Here is an 18,308-nt window from a genome sequence, read left to right as displayed (position 1 = left end):
TAGTCATATTGGTGGCACAGAGGGGCCCCCAAATAAAATTCAGCTTAGGGCCCCCTGAAGGCTTGGGCCGGCCCTGCAAAGACCTATCATATTTAGGTCAGTGTGTCTGTCCACAAGTCATTTTTATTAATCCATTAGGGGTCCTATAGTGGGCCTTCATTCTGTTCTTCATTACATTGCGGTTTTATCTATAGTGACTGCTTCACTCAAATCAATTAATATACGCCCTGCGCTCCCCTCAAGAGCTGAACCGCTGCCTCCGAGGAGAGACAGTTGTGTCATAATGATGTAACTTCACTGTAGGAGCCATTGTCCCATGAGCATGTTGATATCAAAGTTGAGAACAAACGAAGATTCACGCACAACCTGAAAATATGAGCTCAATAATTATTTTGCGGTGTGTGAATAATGGACAGGCGGCTTACTGACGCTAGATGTGCCTAGACTGGCGTCACCTTTCTCTCTTAAGCTTGGCTGTTCCTGTAATGCACAGGGACTCGTGGTGAGAGCGGTTACCAGACCTGAGGCACCTGTACTCTCTCTCTCTCTCTCTCTCTCTCGCTCTCTTCTATCTGTCTCTCTTTTATTCACAGTCAGTCAGTGAACATCACACGTCTGTCTCTCACTTAAAGGTCCTCGGTTTATCATTTGAATCTGACAACTCCAGCTCAACACTGGATTACCTGCCTATAAAAATGAGATGCTACAGCAACACGCTACTGGGAATCTAGAGCAGCGATTGGGTTATTAAATGCTGGTAAGGACCTGTTTATATGATTTCATAAATATATAAGGCAACTGAAAAATATGCTTTGCTATTTATGCTGTAAAGTGCAAACGTTTATTATTGTATGATCTGTTTTTAAATACTGTACATTTGTAAAAATGTGAAGAGTTTCATGTAATAAGAATGTTATTTTGGCTGCATAGAAATGTGAAACTGTGGGTCTTGGTTTTTGTGTGTGCAAGACTTGTGTGTGGTTTCTTATAAGATTTGACATTATCTTTAATCGTTTAAAGACAGGAGTATAAAACTAAATAGCATTTCTTTAAAGAATAAAGAAAATTGTGACTTTCCATAACAATTGCTGTGTAAATATTTTAAGAGTTATTAAAAAGATGCTGTAGCATAAATTGTTAACCATTAACTGTTAAAAGAAAGTGATTTCAAATGTTACTTCCACTGTTAAGCATACAGATTTTTATCATTAATGATATTTATGGTATTCTTTTATCATACGCGGAACTGGAATTACACCTTCACGTCGGCTAAGAAAGCTTATAATTTATTCACCCTATAATGCATGAAAGCAGAACCATCCTGGCAAACCTCGAAAGTGCAGTGAGGAAGCTTTCATCATCCTCATTAATCAAGACCCACAACAAAACTATTCTTATTCATTTATCATTCAATGTCACAGAGTGGGTTTTCATTTTCCCTGCAGGTGTTTTTGAGAGGCAAAAAACAGCCCACCATTTGCTAGGAAAATAAGTATTGCGTGATCTGGCATGAATCACAGATGCATACAGGTGTGTGAAGTGGCCTGTTTGGTGCTCCACTTCAGCTCTGTTGCTGCAACAATCGCCACCCTCGTTTGTTTTGGGCCTCATTTGCTCCATGCTTTTTAACACGAGGCAGTGGCGGAGAGAGAGGGGGCCTGTCATTAAAAATTCTCTCTGTTCCCAAGGGCGATTGAAGACTGGGGGTACGCCACACAAAGCTGTGGTTTTAAATGCCAGCCCAGGGAGCTCTAGGAATTAGCAGCTTGAACCGAGATGTCCTGCAGGCACCAGGCAGTGCACTTGTACAGGAGCGATCGGGACGCTAGCCTGCCTACACGATTTGATTTGACAGGCCAAACTGTCAGAAAGAAGCAGTTTAATAGCATAGAGACATAGAATAAAAACATGACACATGGAGTGAGAGAGATTGCTGAAGCAAAGCAACGATGTTAACTGTTTCAGTTGAAGTTAAAGCATTCACATGCATAAAGAAGTGTTCGTCCAGGGTGCTGACGCACTTCTTATTCAGCCTTGTTTCTTGCAGCCTTCACTTCTAATAACAGCTGCTGAAAGAATGTCAGCCCAGTTTATTTCTATAGAGGACACAAAAAGATTTATGCTCTTACTCATCTTAGCACAACTCCAGTGAATTGGCTTTAATAAATCTGACGGTCTCTTGCTCTCTCTTTGTTAAATAAAGATTGCACTGCGACTGCGCTGCGAGCTGATGGAACAAGGCCACTTGCACAATAGACTGTATAAAGGAATGCCATCATCGAGTTGAATTTAGATCGCGTCAGCCTATTGAATTTCAACCTCCATGTCTGGAGGCAGGTTAAAAGGTCTGAGGCAGGCCTGCGGCCAACCTGCCTATTTGAAAGTTTGTACAGACTAAAGTATGTTGCGTAATGCCGTAAACAAAAGTATTCTGCAAAATGCTAAGAATATTAAATTAATTTTATGAAATAGGGATTAGGTAACTAACTTCAGGTGTCTTATGTCTTCAAGTACCACCTAGACATGCCACCTACAAAGTCATCATCACAAACATATTCATATTAGAACAGAGAGGCTGAATTATAGCAGGATGCCTTTCTAACATATTCTTCTGAGGCGAGAACATTTCAATGTCAAAGAGACAGCAGCTTCGCTTTGATGCAATTGAATCTGATAAGAAACAAAAGCAGGCACTTAAGCGAAAAACCTTGATTTTCTAAACTGTTTCTGAAGCCCTGCGCTTTCCTTACATGCCCCACAGAACTCCAACAAGAAATCTGAAGGACCTGTGAACCACTGAGCCACTGTGACATTAGCCTCTCAACGCTCAAGACCACATAATAATGGAGGACTCGACAGAGGTGCGGACAGATGGAAACTCCTTGCTGAAAGCCGTATATCTCTGTCGCCTGAGGCTGACACGCTTGCTTTTGGAAGGGGGGGCTTACATTAATGAAAGCAACGAGAGGGGAGAAACCCCACTGATGGTGGCCTGTAAAAGCCACCATGCTGATGCTCAGAGTGTGCCGAAACCCAAGATCATCAGGTGGGTGTTTTGAAAATTCTTGACCATCTGTATTGACACACAGACTTGATTTGCTCAACTAATGGAATTTCTCAACAGGTATCTTCTTGAAAACGGCGCAGACCCTAACATTCAAGACAAGTCCGGTAAGACGGCCCTAATGCATGCCTGCATAGAACGAGCGGGGGATGAGGTCCTGTCTCTTCTCCTGTCCAGCGGAGCAGACCCCAGTTTGGAAGACCACAACGGGTCTTCCGCTCTGGTTTACGCTGTAAATGCTGGAGACAAAGATGCGTTACGGGTACTACTGGATGCTTGTAAAGCCAAGGGCAAAGAAGTCATCATTATTACAATGGATAAACTACCCTCGGGAAGACAAATGACCAAACAGTACTTAAATGTACCACCTCCACCAAATCTCGAAGAGCGGTTGCACTGTGCCCCTGCATCATGTATGTCCCCCTCTGAAATCAAAATCTGCACACCTCATATTTCACCGCACTCCAACAACCAGCCTGAAAGCCCCTTTTTAACTTTAAGGGAGAATCAAAGTCTGGGCTCCACTTCAGCACTTTGCACATCCAAGCCAGGGTCGCCAATTCAAGATTCAAGTCCTCTGCAAGCAGCCAGTGTGACTAAGTTGTTGCATTTGCAAAGGTTGCACTCAGAGCCCTGGCTGAAGATCCCTCCATCAGTTCTCTTACAAAAAAGCAAGTCCTCATCCTTGACAGAGGAGCTCCTAGATATCACTCCTGAAGAGGAGCTCTCTTTCGGGTACAACAGTTGTCCGCCTCCACTGAGACTCACTGTAGCTCGGCATCAAAGCATCGATGTCAAAGACTCTACTAGTCTGCTTAGAGCTTTGGAGAGTGAAGGCAAACAAACAAAAGGCCAAAAATGGCTGAATAGAAAGATGTCCTATGATGGGGAGTTACTACCACACTCCTCACATCAAAATCTCAAACAAACATCAATTTCAGACACTTTCCCTGTGGACCGGGACTCAGACTGCCTGCCCAATTTGGCTGTCTCCAGTCTGCGAAACGTGTTTCGTCGTCGTAACATTGGAATGGACCACTACAGCTCTGACTCTCAGTTGCCACAATTCGGGAGGCAACCCTCTGAAGACCTCGGGAGGTCCGGAGGAGGGACCGGTGGAACCGAGAAACGCAAGCTCGTCACCAGCCGCTCCTCTACTCTCTCTGGGTCCAGAGAGTCTTTGGAGAGTCTGGCCCAGAGGAGAAACCCTGCGATGCTGGAGCGGAGAGGATCTGGAGCATTACTCCTGGACCATATCTCACAAACCCGGCCTGGTTATCTGCCACCTCTCAATCCACACGCACCCATACCAGATATCAAAGCTAATAGCAGTGCTGCCTCCAACAGTGGAAGCAAACCTGTGGCAGGAACTACACCCATTGTTCCAGGATCTAGACATTTTGTGCCCTGTGCCCCAAGCCATCCAAGAGATCACAAGAACAAGAAGACTCTGCTAAGACGACACTCCATGCAAACAGAACAGATTAAGCAGCTGGTTAACTTTGAAGAGATCTTCGGTCAGTAAACATTACATTTTAAGGTTAAAATATAAAGACAAGCCCCTGTGATACATTTTAGACTGACATAAAAATAATATTTTAACCATCCCGTCAATGCACTTTTCAAACTGGACAATGGAAATATATGTTAAGTCACTGTTCTAAAATTTACTGCACTTTAATGTTGTTCTTTGTGCTCTGTTCTTTAGTATACTGAATCAGAATAATAAAACTATTACTGTTAGTATACTGAATACAGAATACTGCTGCTGTTTTAAGTACTCAAACCTGCTTTCTCTCTAAACTTGATTCATGTCTGTATTGTCTATTTATTTATAAAACAGAATATATTGTGACTTGTTGACCTATTGACTGTAAATAAACAATGCCACAGAATACAATACCTCCTCTTGCTTTTAATGCATTTTGTCATTATAAATGCATAAACGTCCAAAGTACAACAAAATGTAAATGACAAAAATACAGTTTTTCTCTGATATTGTCTATTAATTAGACTTAGGACAATCAAAGAAACATGAGGATGAAGTCCTAAATTGAAAATAATAAAATGTCATGTGCTTAATGTTTTTACTTTTTAAAGTCAAACTCATGTTATTGTTTTTCATTAGGAGAAGCTAGGTAGTCGTTTAAATTGTGTCATTTGTGATTCTAGCAGATCATAGTAGATTCTGGTTTTGCTGAAGTTTTGCCTGTAGGGCAACAGCTCCTCGACTTTAAAAACATCATCTCTGCCTGTCCACACAGTCAGGCTGTACCTAAAAAAATTTGAAGACAAGCAGATGTTTAGAATTTGTTGAATGGAAAATTAAAACCTCATTAACAAGATAAAAGCAGAATCACTATCAAAACATACTAATGTCAGAATACTACTGATCCTTTTCAAATCTGGCATCTGAATATAAAATAATCTCTAACTAACAGACAAACATTTTGTGGGATTTGTTCTTCTATTTACATAGACCGTCCTATTCCATTTGGTTTGAAACTGAAAACATTTTACATTCACCCCAGTCAAAAAGGACATGAGTGAGGAAGAGAGCTACTTCAGAGCAACATTTTGGTAGAGAAGGATTAAACCTTCCTTACTTCTCCAATAATACCTGAATATCTGTCGTCCAGAACAAGCAGTTTCAAGAGTTTCTATTCCAGTCACAAGCAAGTGTGAGAAAAGCCAGAACCAAATTACCCAGAAATGAATTTCAAAGCATCGAATCTGCTCTTCCTTGCATAAAATAAATCAACCAGGTAATCAAAAGACTCCTTCACATAGATGTGTCTTTAATAGCTTCTATAATAGTAAATATGGCCATACATTTAAATAGACTGATTAAGGCTTCCCAAAGTGGGGGTCGCAAAATGATTTCCAGGAATCATTTTTTTTATTATTAGAAATAGCGTATGTAACCAATAAATGTAACAAAATATAAAAATATTAGTTAAGCTAAAAATAAAACCAGGCAAATAAAAAACCATCAGCCTTAGGAATTTCTTCCCCCTCGATCATGACCCCTGAGGTGATTAACGTCACATTAACGACATTAGCAACTGCATTAGGTTAGGTGTAGCAAATCCATTTACAGCATCACGTTAAACAGCCCCACGTGCACGCAGATTATTTTTCAGGCTTTAAATTTAGGATATTCTTATTTGTCGAAATAAAACGTTGATTAATATCGACCAAAGACAATGCAGGGAGGCCAGCGGAGGAGGGTGAAGAAGCGCCGCAGTCAGATGGGCCATCGTCCTCAGGTACGAAAAGAGGCACATCCATCAGCACTTGAATCAGTTTGATGAAATTCGACCATCTGTAGTAATAGTTCATAGTTTATGTATAACAACAAGTAAAGCAATGAGTAAATAACTATGAAATAATATTATGTTAGACTGTGCTCTTTTGTGTTGTCATTATGTGCGTTTGGGTAGAATAGGTGCATGTGCGCATTTGCGCGCAACGTTTGTATACTTTAACCACCTCCGAGGATAGTGGGGGTCTCGAGTCACTGGCACTGTTATTTTGTGGGTCACGGGCTGAAAAGTTTGGGATCCCCTGTATTAAGGAACAGATTTATTGGATACATTATAGAGGTCAGACTCTCACGTTTTTGATTGCTCTAAAAGCCACTGAAGCTGTGAAAAGGACACAGGAAGTAGGGCTGCTCGGACTGGAAATGTGACTGGTTGCTTTAGGGATCTGCACAAGTTTTCCATCTGATGAACCATCTCCCAGCTGTAGCCTATTCCCATAAAAACAACAAATAGTAATATAACAAGTATACAACTAAGTATATATAATAAATCTGACATCGATAATGAATCAATTCTCATTCCTTTTTTGTTTCAGAATAAAACAGAATGCAAAGATTATGTGTCTATATTAATTGCAATTTATACTAAAACGACTTTAATACACCTCTATTATTATGAACATGTTTTTTCAATTTACGGTTTTAAAAAGTAAAAATATTTGAAAACTTACTTGAAAAATGTTTCTTCACTAAATTTAACTCAATGATCCTAATGACTGTCTTCAAGGTCAACACAAATTTTGTTTTCAGTATTCATCGTGATTTTAAAAAATTGCCTTGAAAAATATGTTTAAAAACTTTTGCTGAAATTAATGATTAAGATGTTTACAAATGTTTTTAAGTACCTGATGGTTACATCACCTGATATTTCTAAAGTAATTTAAGTGAGGTAAAAATAATTCTTACCAAGGTTATCTACATTTGCATCCCATCCAGTGGTCCAACCCAAAGAGAGAACATCGTCTGATCTGAGAGACGCTTGTTTTAGAAAGACCTGAGGGTCTAAAGGAATGGCTTTTCCACCAGGACCTGGAAGAATGTCAGCATTGATCCACACTGGTCCCTGCAGCTGATCTCGAACCTCTTGCAGTAGAATCATAGATGGGGATACTGCTGTGAGGCTGTCAAACACCATTCATCAATTACCACAAGTTCTGGCATGTATCAGCAACAATATAGACAGTACCATACATAAGCGCAAAAAATCTGCAAACAAAAACACTAACTGCTGAAACATCTAAAAAAATCACACCTTTTAAAGTCTAATTTTATTCCTTTGTCTGATTTCACAACCTCTTTCAGCCAGTCCTGTAGGTTGATATCACTGTCGTTCTCAGGCGGGTGCGCCATAATGGGCTCTTCAGGATCACGACCCCTGAGAAGAACATCAGCTTCAATCATCTGTGCGGAACCTCAATAAAGAACAGTGCACACAAACAATATTAAAGACATTGTTACGGATAATAATATAATATACAGTAGCCTATACTATTGTAGCTAATATACTCATGCGAGAAACATAGTGAAAATAAAATTTAAATGAAACTAAGTCTCCCTTGTATAACGTTACTTACTTCGAAGAGCCTCGGTGAGTTTGCTCTTGCTGTTTGTCGCGTGAAACCACTCAATATCAGCAGCATCATTTCTTTGTATTGTCCCTTTGTTGAGAAAATACTCTAGTGTGTGTTTACTCATCGATGCTGTGGACAAATCACGTTAGATGTAAACGAATGGACATAAAATTCGTCAGAATTTATTATCTTATTAGCTAATACGTTACCTGAGGAGTTTGTACTCCTCAGGTAAGGAGGATTACTATTAGCTATTAGCTTTCTACGCACTATTAGCTTTCTACGTTACCTGAGGAGTTTGACAGCAACTGCAATTTGACGTAGTAAACGACCAAAAATAAGGTAGCTGTAGCACACAGGATATAGCGATACGATTTATGTGTAATTATGCCCATGTATTATTATACTAACTTCCTAACAAAACACTACTCGTTTCTACACAGGTTTATACATGGTAGTACGGTAACTTTTCAGGCGGTGGCGTGAGGCATTATGGGACATGTAGTTACTAAGCGTTTGCCTTCTGCACATCGCCAAAAATAGTTAAGTTTTATATGGCTGTTCAAGAAACAAAACATTTGAACAAACCTGTTAATTCTAGGAATAAATTACAACTTAAAATAACTATCAAAATACACAAAAGAAGTATTAGGAACCAAAAAGGTATATTAGATTATCTATTAGATAGATTGTAGTGACAGTATGCTTATCTTTTGCAATCTCAGACCAGTTTTATACTTAAAAGTATCCATCTGGCATGTTTTGTAAAAAGTCTTAACGATTTCATTTTCTCATATATAGTTTATTAATTTATTTTGATATTACAGATATTTTCGAATCCATTTTGCTGTGTATAATGCATCTTAGATCTCGTTGCAAAGGATTCCGTTTTCCAATAATATAAACCTCAGACTTCTGATAGTCCAAGTTATCCTATGCTATAGCACTTAATTAGATAATTCTGGCTTTTTTAAAATAAAATAAAACAGCATGGATAGTGATCTCATGTCTTTAAACATCTCTATTGTCAGGTTTAGTTTCTCTCATTTCAGTGGATGGTTGGTTTGGTTTGGAGCTCAGAACATCATCAGCACCAAGGCTGTCAGGGATAGATGGGTGTTGTGATCCACAGGTATCTGAAGAGCATCTACAGTCTCTATCTCTGCTCCATTCATTCTCTTCAAAAGCCTTTGTTTTGGAGTTAGTGTCTCTGTGTGAGATGTCCAGGTCTTCTAGCTGCATCTTCAGGCGTCTTTCCAAGTCCTCTGTGTTTCGCGCCAACATGTAGCTTACCTTCCTCTGATGTGCCAAAGCCTCCTCTTTGTCATTTAACTACAAAAGTACAAAAAAGTTAGTAAACTTGAAATTGTGAGAGGGGGTATAAAATCTGCGTACTGTATACTCACCAGATCAAGCAGCAAATGTAGTGTTTCATTAGAGTCAGTTGGCATCTTGCCTTCTCTTACAGTAGTCAGAATTTTTTTCAGCCTTTCAGCTACGCTTAGTGATGCTTGTTTCCCTTTCAAATAAATAAAATCAAATTACTTTAATATTATGACACTGCTTACTTTAATTACTTTACTATGGCACTGTTTATACTTGGTTATACTGTTTATACTGCAATGATGGTCTATTAAGAAGGTTAAATATGCTTCTCTACATAATTTCGAGGCCTTTACCTCGCTCATGTCTTTGGTTGTAAGGCTGCTGTCTGTCGGTCTCAGCCTGCCGAAGAACATTCTCACCAACTCGTCTTAGCTGCTGCTCAAATGCGATACGGAAAGCATCCATCATTACATAAGCCTCATCCTTCCTCTTCTGCTGCTGCTCCAGCTAATGCAGAGAATTCAGAATTGCTCTGTTTTACAAGCATTCCTTCAAGTCGGCGCACCGATGTTTTTGCAACTTGAGTATTTGATGAATAGGAGGGTATATTTACATGGTAATATAACAGAAGCACTGATAAATACAGGAGTACCTCTTGCGTGAGGTGTAGAACTTGTTTGCGACTGGCAGCAGCACTTCTAGCACAAGAGCACGGCTCACAGCCATTAGGGTTACACTGGCATGCCCCATACACTGCCAACTTATGGACGGAAAGAGACATATACTTAACATGGATAAATATCTGACATGGATTTAACATAGATACTGTGCAAAGCTCCAACTAATATATTTACTCATCACCTCCAAAGCTGAACCATCTGTTCCCAAGGTGCATGGAGGCTGGGTCCTCTGGAAATCTCTTCTTTCCTTAGCGCTAAGCATTGAGAGGAGCTCCAGACATTTTTGGCTCAAAGCTAGGACACAAAAAACAAACAATATGCAATGGACAAACCAGAGATTGGGTCATCGAAAAAATAATAACATATGTTCTGACCTACATGAGTTTTCTGCTCTCAACTCCCGATGTGCGGTCATCATTTCTTCTAGTCCTTTCTTTAGTGCTTCGTTGTCTGATAACACCCTGTAGTGGCATTGACATGGACTGATGACACCCTGTACAGGCATTACTTTTTCGCATATATATAGTAGTATTGGATTACCTTTCATATTTTAAACTCCATGAGTTTTCCACATTTTTGAACTGCACCTGGTTAAAGGTTATTTCCCACTGCAAAGCATTAACTTCCTGTGTGATCAATGAGACACAATTTAAATGAATAATAAAAGGCATGGAATATGCTTGATATTGTCAATCATATTTAAAGTGGCAAGACACCTTTTCTAAGGCCTTGGTCCTCTCCTCGCTTTTCTGAAGTAAGATTTTAGTATGGCTCGTTGCTTTGTCCAAGATTGCCTAAGGGGAGAAAACATTTTATAATGCCCTATAAAACCTTATACATATAATTGACAATTAATAACTATTAATAAACAATTAATAATACCTGTCCTTGTAAGATCCTAAGAGCCTCATGTTTCCCCTCCAGGTGGCGTCGGGTGACTTCCAATTCGGTACGTAAAAGCTCCACTTCCTGATAGGGAGAAAAGATTTACATACACTACTGGTCAAAAGTTTGGGATCACTCACTCATTCGTTATGTATATTTTTCCACATTTTAGAATAATAGTAAACTCATCAAAACCATGGAATAATACAGTTGTAACTCTGGGAATTATGTTGTGACTAAAAGCATTAAAAATAAATTAACTCAACGTTCTATTTTAGCACCTTCAAAGTAGTCACCTTTTGACTAAAATGAGCAAAATCGTTCTCTTGCCATTTTTTAAAATGCCATTCTCTTATTGGCTGCTTTTTATTCATTATTTTGTCCAAGTAATCCATTTCAAAATAAAAAAGTCGTTTTTTGAAAGAAATGAATATGTTGGCACAATTATATTTTTGTCCACACAAGTAATTTCAAACATTGAAACTTACACCTTCTGATTAAAAGATTTTTAAGAGCATAAGAAACATTTTGTCAAGTGATCCCAAACTTTTGACCGGTAGTGTACATGTATGTTCATAAGTGAATGTTGCAAAGTACCTGACACATACACGTGACTCACTTTTTTATCTAAAACAAAAGTGTCCTAGTCTTGTGTGCCTCATAATGCTTTGAGCTTTGTATTAAAATAGGCAATTAATGTGCATTACTTTTTTTTTACCTCAGTGACCTCCTGTAGTCTTCTTTGCAGTTCCTCGCTTGTGTCCTCAGAAGAACTTTCTGCAAGAGAATGCAGTTACATTTAAGTACAGGGTATGTTTTTAGCATTTGAGCCCAAGGTTTTTGCCAGCTCATCATATCCTGGTATCAGCGTGGTTCTCAAATGACTATTGTTGAATATTTGTTTAAGTGCAGAATTACTCAAAGGGAGTGCAGAGAGTCCCCTCCCTGATAAGACTTCATGCAACAAGAACCTTACACCAGCGGGTGTTGACTTCATTAAACACACCAAAAACCAACAGAACAAGCAAATAGCAATGCATGGAGTAAGAAGTTAGCAGGAAGTTACCCTCCTTGTAACTGTTCTTAAACAAACATTCCTCACGTTGGTGTAATATAGCTTGAAAATAAAAAGAAAATAACAAAGAGGTCTGAGAAGACAGTGACCATTCCAAAAGACTAACCAGATTGTCTTTTCTGCCACCTTTCAGCTCGTTCAGCCTCCAGTTCTTCACTAAAAGCAGCATACATGGCTCTGCATGATATCCAAGAGAAGGATTCGTTGTTTCCCTCGCTGCCTCTTTTGAGTGCCCGTGACTGGGACAGAAAGTCCAGAAATTTCACCCTGCTTTTTATATGTGGTACACGGACTTTGTCATGATGTCCTATGGATCTGGCCCCCATGCCATCCCCTAAATCCCCGTCTGTCATGTCGTCTTCTGTGGCACATTGAGATGAATCCACACCTTGCTCTCTGCAGCCCTGCATCACGGCATACTATTAAAAAACAACATAAGGCTAAATGCATGTAGTGGCTATTTAAATAGTTACTTATTTGAATACATCGCCTGATCATCAAAACTAGAAGGCAGACACTGATGTGTTAATCCAGCTGTGTAGGATTCTGCGTTGAATTACATTAAAAAGCGTTTCGCGTTACCCAAGAATAATTTTGAATATGTGAAAAGAAAACTTAACTATTACAAACCTTTGTTAGAGAACTGCAGTTGAGAACACGTATTTGTCTCAAGCAAGCGCTGCGAAATTTCACTCCGCAGTCTTTCCGCTTGTGAAACTTCGTAAAGGGGGCGTGTCCAACCCGCGACAGGTGCTGCAGGGGCCTTAAAGTGATGCAGTCTCAGGGACGCTTTGCCAATCACGAAAATTTACCATGGTTTTTTACTAGGTGAACTATGATAAAGACTAAAAGAGTGCTGAAGTGGCCACGATTCACTGGGGAGACTAGTTAGGGAATTTTTTTCATATTTGTAAGCCGTAGATGCATAAAATGCCGCTTTATGTATGTAGGAAATGTGCATAAAGTTTGGAGGCTATTTCATGGATAAAATATTAAAATTCTCTACATTTTGAAGTGGAATTCCTTCCACACCCCCTGAAATTTAACACCTGGACTCTGTCTCCTACATTCCCCCTATTCCAGCCCTGTTTCTAGTACCATTTAATCACAAATTGACTATGGTCTTACCACAATACCTACTATTCTACTATTATAGTGTTTCTTTAGTCCATAAAAAAATAAACTGCATAGTAACAGTACTCAGGATGATATACATTTTGCACACCACCTACAAAGCATTACATTTTATCAGTATGTGCATTCTGTAGACTCAAACCCATGACATTAACACAATGCTTTACTAGTTGAGCTACAGGAACACATTTTCTCACCGTAATACATAACAATATGGCCATCATATTTGCAAACACTGGTTTATTGCAATCACTTCCTTGACTGAAACGCACATTGTCTACTTTTCAGTCCCACAGCATTTTATTTATACATACGGCTTTAATTATGGCTGTACATTTTGTTGATCTTGTTCTGTTCTGTTCACAAATACTATAACAAACACCCCAGAACAAACTGCTGAAACTGTGTACAGAAGACGTACATTTCAACACAGATACAAACATATGAACAATTCTCTACAGTGCCAATCTGTGTTGAAGCACATAAATATCAAATAATTAACATAATAAAACAAGAAAACTAAGGAACACATAAAGACCTAGAGGTACAACGACTGCATCAAGGCAGCAAGTTGTATTAAATCAGTCTGTTGAAATGATGACGTGATGAGCTAATCACTGTCATATTCCTCAATTAAGAGGTCTTCCTCATCCAGAAGGGCTTCAGTGCTTGTGGGCTGGGGTTGGCTGGCAGAGAGTTCTTGGCTGTTTGGCAGGTTCGATTCAGTTGTGGCAGTCCCTGATGTGGTACCAGGATTGAGGGACTGAGCTCCAGAGGAATCTTCATTTTCGCTGTCAGTATCCAAAACGCCAGGGTCTTTGTCACCAAGTGCTTCAAGTCTCAGTCTGCAAATAAAGATATTTGAAATGCAAAACTGGTTTAAACTATATTTTAACTTAAATGTAAGACATGATCAGTTAAAAAGTTGTGACTTTACATTTCAGTCATGCTTGTCTCACCTGTTAGGAACCTTTCTTTGAGAAAGATGGCCAATATTTTGGATGAAGGCTATCTGAGCTGAAAATAGCACAATAACTTGATAAATTCACTAGAAAACCAAGCACATTTCTAGAATACGACCATATGACTAATATTTCATAGGAAGCCATGCATGGTATAGAAAGCAAAGCAGAAAAGAATATATCTATTCTACTTGTGCTGACAGATTTATACAGTAAGCATTATGACTATTTAGTTAATTAAATTGAGGTCACTTTGTTACCTTGATTCCTCATTGGGTTGGTGAGCTTTGCAAGATAAGGCACCATTTCTGACAGAAGGCTCACAGGGGTAAGGCAGAAATTTACGAAGAGTGTCTGCGCAGTCAGGTAATTTTCTCGATACTATCACAAAAAATAAACAAGGTAATACATTCAACAAATATTTAAAAGGCTGAAAATGTGTGTAACAGACTTCTGCATGTCTTGGTAATAAAGAAGTAGGCCTTACCGTCTTGTTTATGTGCAGCCAATGAGGTTTATGAAGAGGCTTGAAACCGGTAGTGGAATGGCTGCTGGCTTGTGCTCGAGAAGAGTTTGAGTGCATAAGTCCTCTTGTGCCCACTGATGATCCATACTCCAACATGGTAGACCTTGACTGTGAAAAGAGAAACACCATGACAACAAAACAAAGTTATTGCCAAGATGCCACATGATGATAGTGCTCAGGGATGAAGAGTTACATTATTTTCAGAAGGCATATTCCTGTGTGTGGCATTATGGACATCGAACAGCACTTACACTCCATTCTGCTGTCAGGAAGTCAGCATCAGAGAGGTACTCGCTGGCCCGTGCTAGATCTTCTACATCCGAGAAGAAGTCAAGGTAGTTCTGATGCAAGTAAAGGTTGAAGAACTCACCAGACATATGTGAACGCTCAATAACAAGCTGGAGGGGACACGTAATGAAACATTATTAGTACACTATACATAAAAAGTGTTTTTGAGTAACATACAAGTGTCAGCCTAACATACTTCTGGATCAACAAGCAGTTTGTCCCTCTGATGCTCTGTTAGATGTGGAGGCAGCTTGGGTGCTTGCGAGTCTTCATAGCGTTCCCCTAAAACAGACATAGATATTCATGAATTACATCTAGTTTATTAACATAATATTATAATCTCAATAAAGACTCAAAGTGAGTGTGAACTGACGTTTGCAGTAGAGGATTTTCCCTAGAGCTCTGAAGAGGAAAAGTGAGGCATCTTTCCCACCAATAACAGGGCTTTCATCCTGCATGTCTGTAGATTTAGAAGATTTGCTTCTCCCCTTTCCCCTTACTGCAGTTTTTGCTGAAGAGGACGAAGACTTGCCCTTCTTGGAAGCGCAGAGACTCTTCTCCAAACATTTGTCTGAGAATGAAAAAGCATGACTGCCTAATTGAACAGTTTACATACATATTTTAACTAAAGTAATGTGATGACTACACAAATTCCTCAATCAATCAATCAATCAATCTCAATCTGATACAAGATTCTATATTTTCTAATTCTAAAAGTAATAAAATAAATAAATGAATCATTTTATAAGATACTGTATATAAAGAATTGTCTAACCAGTAAATGAGGAGAACTGCAAACTGTTGATGGCACTGCGAATATCTCCCGAGCTTCCAGAGCACAGAAGATTTAAAGCAGCTTTATTAGGAACAGAGATCCTGCCGGAACTCTGCAAAAACAGTTTACAGTTAGGGATATAGATGTGCTGAAAAAACATTGAGATCGCAAAGCCATAAATCAGCTCAGCAGGAGCAAATAAAAGAAATAAACGCCAATATTTACCTTTCCTGCCTCGATGGTCACGATACGGCTAAGTACCTTCATCGTACTGGTGGGGGCCACGGGGTTAAAACTAATCGAGAAATAATTCAACAAAAAGCTGAATGTTAAACAGGATATATTTGCAGTTTTGTAGTTCCACAGAATCTTTAAACTAATTAATGCTTTAGCTATGACTTTGGTGATAAATATTTGTATAGATTTATGAAAAACTGAATTGGTTAAATTCCCACCTAATGCTGTGAATTTCAAGTTCATGCAGAACATCCTTAAAGAGCAGTCTGGAGTTCCTGTCCCCACTGAGGCTGTCAGACACAATCATGACCAGAGGGCAACGGCGAGTCTTACTAAATTGCCTGAACGAGTGAGAAATATAAAGCAAATTGCTTGTTAGACCTCAGGTATTCCTCACTATTAACAATATTTCGTACAGTAATAAAATAGCGTTTTTATTACGTTTACCTAAGTATATCATGCAAACACCCTGGTTGTCTATAGAATTGATTTGGAAATTCCTGAGATGAATAAAAAGTAAGAATGGGTCATTTATTTTATTAAAACATATTATACTTTGTCTGTCTGTCTGAAAGTATAGGTCCTGTGAAGCACCTCTATAAGAATTATTTTTCGGTCTTCAGATGTTATCTCGCCACTCATCTGTAGACGGTTGTATTTGTTGGCTCTTAGCAGGAACTCTTGGAATAACCCTGTTTGTGAGCTGCCATGGAAACGGTTAAACCTTGAATCTGTTGTGGGAATAAAAAGGTCAGCTCAACAACTAAGCTGATGAAAACATTTTAAAGGGCACACAGAACGACATCGAAACAGCGAAATATAATAGAAACACACATAGAAATATCTAGAAATCTTACTAACAAGAGAGCGAAACTGTCAAAAAATCATGAGCATCATCATATTTCATACACTAGAAGTTTGTTCCAGAGTTCGAGACATAAATGTCCTGACCTGGATCAAAGCTTTGTGTGAACAAATCGTCTGTTGTGTATCGAGAAGTGGTGGAGGGATTTGACCACTCCTGAATCTGAAAACCCAAATCCTTCGAAAGAACTCTAACAGTAGCTGTCTTCCCACTTCCTGAGGGGCCAGTGAGCAACAAAATGGCGCCACCCTGTGGAGATATTACAACAACACTGTAAAACATTACAACACAGATGTTATATCATGTAATCATAACATACTTGTCCAGCCTTTTTGGGTTTGTCCAAATGAACTTTTAACCAGCTTTCAACTTCTTCAAGTTTCTTTTTGTGGACTGCCAATTCAGCCTATGAAATAGAGAGAGGGGGCGAGAGAGAGAGAGAGTGTGAAAGAATCTAACGTGGCACATAGTTTAGACAATAAAACACCAACTATATACTTAACTTCACACATACAGTTGGATAGATCTATCCATTAAGCACCGGTGGCCAACATTATTTTAGTACCTGTGAATGGGGGGCATGAATATCCACCCAGGGCTCATCTTGGTCCGATATATATTCTTGACCTGGTACATTGATCTGGCTGTTGGTCTCATAGAGATCTCCTTTTCTTTTCCTAGATTTTATTCCTGTTTGATTTCCAGTGAACGCCCACCTCGTACTCTTGGTTTCACCTGAGCGAGTTCCTTTTCTCAGGGTCTTATTTACCCCAACACCACTCAAAAGTTCACCAAATGATGGTTCCACCCAGCTGTTGATCTTAAAATAAAAGCAAACAACATACTGTGGACAAATGTTGCACTTCGGGTTTAAAGCATCCTTAACCACACTCACTGAGTCCAATGTTGCCAATTCAGAGCCATGGATGTAACTTTACAAGAACATTCAGTCAGTTTTATTGAAACAGTCAGAAAACAAGTAGATTAATAGACATTACATACTTTTCCAGAGGACTGCTTTCCTCCCAGAGACCACTTTGACATTATCAACTTTGAGGTCCCATTCAGTTACTCCATGCAAAACTGTGCTGGGGATTCAAAACAAATAATAATAAAAATCATAAAGATGGGATTCACCTCTACATGCTCATGCAAATATAATAACGGCAAATGTTTGTATAAATAGAGTTCCATCTGTGTATATTCACTAGCTGAGCAAAGAGAAAGTAAAATTCAAGTTAGACAACGTCATAAATTTAAATTACTGCTAAATAGTATCATGATGCTACCCCTCGGAACTAGATTTAAAAACATATTTAAAATAAATACTACGATTTTTGCGCATTTTGGCCGAAACTATAAAGTTCAGTACTGACCGTTAACAGCCTGACACGGTTGCTAGCAGCAGTCATAGGCAAGTTATTTTGGCCAAATCGACGGAACTGTAGAAATCACATTGTTTGGGCAGTAAAGACTGCGAAACTCACCAGGGTTATTCATGCAGGTTTATGTAAAACAATAATATTGACCATTTGTTGTTTCAAGTAGCAAATAACATTACGTTAGCTATCCCTTTAAAGATTAGCTGGTCCGCC

At 39.1% G+C, this 18,308-nt stretch overlaps 4 protein-coding genes across 9 annotated transcripts; 1 reads left to right on the top strand and 3 right to left on the bottom strand.

The window, feature by feature from the left end:
• Positions 1-641: 641 nt before the first annotated feature.
• ankrd34bb (ankyrin repeat domain 34Bb) lies at positions 642-4,941 on the top strand. The gene is made up of 3 exons (XM_057360578.1): positions 642-757; positions 2,762-3,046; positions 3,125-4,941. Exons 2-3 carry the CDS (start codon positions 2,844-2,846, stop codon positions 4,587-4,589), a joined length of 1,668 nt encoding a protein of 555 aa, XP_057216561.1. The 5' UTR covers positions 642-757; positions 2,762-2,843; the 3' UTR covers positions 4,590-4,941.
• A 30-nt stretch (positions 4,942-4,971) lies between these two features.
• On the bottom strand, positions 4,972-8,481 carry fam151b (family with sequence similarity 151 member B). Its single transcript, XM_057360611.1, has 6 exons — positions 8,250-8,481; positions 7,964-8,089; positions 7,642-7,801; positions 7,296-7,510; positions 6,683-6,818; positions 4,972-5,339 (listed from the first exon to the last, which is right to left on the bottom strand). The coding sequence occupies exons 1-6, from the start codon at positions 8,353-8,355 to the stop codon at positions 5,189-5,191; spliced, it is 894 nt and encodes a 297-aa protein (XP_057216594.1). The 5' UTR covers positions 8,356-8,481; the 3' UTR covers positions 4,972-5,188.
• Positions 8,482-8,652: 171 nt separating this feature from the next.
• ccdc125 (coiled-coil domain containing 125) lies at positions 8,653-12,661 on the bottom strand. Of its 3 annotated transcripts, none has more exons than XM_057360589.1 (12): positions 12,557-12,661; positions 12,033-12,345; positions 11,570-11,628; positions 10,849-10,935; positions 10,683-10,760; positions 10,507-10,592; positions 10,345-10,427; positions 10,148-10,260; positions 9,900-10,046; positions 9,640-9,793; positions 9,367-9,479; positions 8,653-9,292 (listed from the first exon to the last, which is right to left on the bottom strand). In XM_057360589.1, exons 2-12 carry the CDS (start codon positions 12,334-12,336, stop codon positions 8,972-8,974), a joined length of 1,545 nt encoding a protein of 514 aa, XP_057216572.1. In that variant the 5' UTR covers positions 12,337-12,345; positions 12,557-12,661; the 3' UTR covers positions 8,653-8,971. The 3 variants fall into 3 exon arrangements, with proteins under 3 accessions (XP_057216572.1, XP_057216573.1, XP_057216582.1); XM_057360590.1 differs by having other exon boundaries at positions 9,939-10,046; XM_057360599.1 differs by having other exon boundaries at positions 12,033-12,330; positions 12,557-12,627.
• A 632-nt stretch (positions 12,662-13,293) lies between these two features.
• On the bottom strand, positions 13,294-18,307 carry rad17 (RAD17 checkpoint clamp loader component). Of its 4 annotated transcripts, none has more exons than XM_057362421.1 (17): positions 18,201-18,307; positions 17,716-17,801; positions 17,279-17,533; positions 17,033-17,119; positions 16,800-16,962; positions 16,443-16,579; positions 16,296-16,348; positions 16,067-16,189; positions 15,837-15,906; positions 15,612-15,723; positions 15,210-15,407; positions 15,033-15,118; positions 14,800-14,946; positions 14,510-14,656; positions 14,283-14,403; positions 14,020-14,077; positions 13,294-13,905 (listed from the first exon to the last, which is right to left on the bottom strand). In XM_057362421.1, exons 2-17 carry the CDS (start codon positions 17,755-17,757, stop codon positions 13,671-13,673), a joined length of 2,034 nt encoding a protein of 677 aa, XP_057218404.1. In that variant the 5' UTR covers positions 17,758-17,801; positions 18,201-18,307; the 3' UTR covers positions 13,294-13,670. The 4 variants fall into 4 exon arrangements, with proteins under 4 accessions (XP_057218404.1, XP_057218412.1, XP_057218421.1 ...); XM_057362429.1 differs by having other exon boundaries at positions 18,090-18,271; XM_057362438.1 differs by having other exon boundaries at positions 17,716-17,796; positions 18,090-18,271.
• Position 18,308: the final 1 nt, after the last annotated feature.

This window comes from Triplophysa rosa, linkage group LG2, assembly GCF_024868665.1.
Source record: "Triplophysa rosa linkage group LG2, Trosa_1v2, whole genome shotgun sequence".
Taxonomy (NCBI): Eukaryota; Metazoa; Chordata; class Actinopteri; order Cypriniformes; family Nemacheilidae; genus Triplophysa; species Triplophysa rosa.
Note: the sequence above shows the minus strand (reverse complement) of the source record. Positions and strands in the feature narration are given on the sequence as shown.

Excerpts from the sequence above, each read along its gene's own strand:
- ankrd34bb (XM_057360578.1), top strand. The coding sequence starts at position 2,844 with ATGGAGGACTCGACAGAGGTGCGGACAGATGGAAACTCCTTGCTGAAA. Across the intron at positions 3,047-3,124 it reads CCGAAACCCAAGATCATCAG|GTATCTTCTTGAAAACGGCG; the intron begins GTGGGTGTTTTG and ends ATTTCTCAACAG.
- fam151b (XM_057360611.1), bottom strand. The coding sequence starts at position 8,355 with ATGGGCATAATTACACATAAATCGTATCGCTATATCCTGTGTGCTACA. Across the intron at positions 7,802-7,963 it reads ACTCACCGAGGCTCTTCGAA|GTTCCGCACAGATGATTGAA; the intron begins GTAAGTAACGTT and ends TTCTTTATTGAG. Across the intron at positions 6,819-7,295 it reads TGCAAATGTAGATAACCTTG|GCTACAGCTGGGAGATGGTT; the intron begins GTAAGAATTATT and ends TTATGGGAATAG.
- ccdc125 (XM_057360589.1), bottom strand. The coding sequence starts at position 12,336 with ATGCAGGGCTGCAGAGAGCAAGGTGTGGATTCATCTCAATGTGCCACA. Across the intron at positions 10,936-11,569 it reads GACTACAGGAGGTCACTGAG|GAAGTGGAGCTTTTACGTAC; the intron begins GTAAAAAAAAAG and ends TCTCCCTATCAG. Across the intron at positions 10,261-10,344 it reads GTTGAGAGCAGAAAACTCAT|CTTTGAGCCAAAAATGTCTG; the intron begins GTAGGTCAGAAC and ends TTTGTGTCCTAG.
- rad17 (XM_057362421.1), bottom strand. The coding sequence starts at position 17,757 with ATGTCAAAGTGGTCTCTGGGAGGAAAGCAGTCCTCTGGAAAA. Across the intron at positions 15,907-16,066 it reads CTTGAAATTCACAGCATTAG|TTTTAACCCCGTGGCCCCCA; the intron begins GTGGGAATTTAA and ends TTTCTCGATTAG. Across the intron at positions 15,724-15,836 it reads TGACCATCGAGGCAGGAAAG|AGTTCCGGCAGGATCTCTGT; the intron begins GTAAATATTGGC and ends CTGTTTTTGCAG.